The 1458-nt window shown below is 60.3% G+C and overlaps 1 protein-coding gene across 1 annotated transcript; it reads left to right on the top strand.

Annotated features, from left to right (window-relative positions):
• Positions 1-102: 102 nt before the first annotated feature.
• On the top strand, positions 103-1322 carry LOC113222778 (CD276 antigen; the record flags this gene model as incomplete). The annotated part of the gene is made up of 2 exons (XM_026452389.1): positions 103-412; positions 984-1322. Coding segments are annotated over exons 1-2 (634 nt in total), but the record flags the coding sequence as incomplete, so codon positions are not given.
• Positions 1323-1458: the final 136 nt, after the last annotated feature.

Raw genomic sequence — 1458 nt, 5'->3', positions numbered from 1 at the left:
CCCCAGCCCCAGTGCTGATTCCTGTACTCAGCCCCATGCATCCTTTTCGTCGTCTGCCATTGCCCTGCCCTTGACCCCTGTCCTCTGCCACCTCCAGCTCCCTACTCGAAGCCCAGCATGACCCTGGAGCCTAACAAGGACCTGCAGCCCGGGGACACGGTGACCATCACGTGCTCCAGCTACCGAGGCTACCCTGAGGCTGAGGTGTTCTGGCAGGATGGGCAGGGTGCGCCCCTGACTGGCAACGTGACCACGTCGCAGATGGCCAATGAGCAGGGCTTGTTTGATGTGCATAGCGTCCTGCGGGTGGTGCTGGGTGCAAATGGCACCTACAGCTGCCTGGTGCGCAACCCCGTGCTGCAGCAGGACGCACACGGCTCCATCACCATCACACCCCAGAGAAGCCCCACAGGTTTCTTTGCTTAAATGTCCACCTGGGGGAGGGGGGTTCTGCTTCTATCAGCAGGGGTTGGGAGCTCCGAATCTGGCCCCACCTTCAGTCTCCTGGAACAGCGAGTTGCCTCCTAATGATAGGGAGAAAGATAACGGGGAGGTGGGGGTGTTCATTGGATGGGGTTGGGGGCGGAGCAATCACAGGCCTTCTTGGCTTTCCTGACTTCAAGGCTCTGGAAGCCTCTGGGAAGACTGGAGCCACATCTGGGTTAGCAGAGGGGTGGGAGAAAGAAAGGAGTCCTGATGGCAGGATTCACCAGGGCTGGAGTTGGTGAGGGTCACCTACCCCAGGCCTGGCCCTGGGATTGATCTGGTCAGGCCAAGATCCACCTGCTGTGATTGTTCTCAGAGGACTGGGAAGACTCCATATCTGAGAGTCCTCAGGCTTAATTTACTTTTGCATCTAAGAAGAAAATAGGAAGATGGAACAGGGTCTGGGAGTTGATGGGGGAAGAGGTTGGGAGACTTGGATGGTAGCCTGGAGAGTCCTGCTTCTCCTCATCACCCTGCCCCTCTGACCCCACCCCCAGGAGCCGTGGAGGTCCAGGTCCCTGAGGACCCGGTGGTAGCCCTGGTGGGCACCGATGCCACCCTGCGCTGCTCCTTCTCCCCCGAGCCTGGCTTTAGCCTGGCACAGCTCAACCTCATCTGGCAGCTGACAGATACCAAACAGCTGGTGCACAGTTTCACCGAGGGCCGGGACCAGGGCAGCGCCTATGCCAACCGCACGGCACTCTTCCTGGACCTGCTGGCACAGGGCAACGCATCCTTGAGGCTGCAGCGCGTGCGTGTGGCAGACGAGGGCAGCTTCACCTGCTTCGTGAGCATCCGGGATTTTGGCAGCGCTGCTGTCAGCCTGCAGGTGGCCGGTGAGCACTGGGAGTGGGGGACGCCTTCCCCTTGGTTCATCCTCCATTCCCCCTGCAGCTCACCCCCTGCTGCACCACTGCTCCCAGAACCCCAGCCCCAGTGCTGATTCCTGTACTCAGCCCCATGCATCCTTTT

Source organism: Piliocolobus tephrosceles, unplaced genomic scaffold (genome assembly GCF_002776525.5).
Source record: "Piliocolobus tephrosceles isolate RC106 unplaced genomic scaffold, ASM277652v3 unscaffolded_34844, whole genome shotgun sequence".
Taxonomy (NCBI): domain Eukaryota; kingdom Metazoa; phylum Chordata; class Mammalia; order Primates; family Cercopithecidae; genus Piliocolobus; species Piliocolobus tephrosceles.
This window is presented reverse-complemented; position numbering and strand designations above follow the sequence as displayed.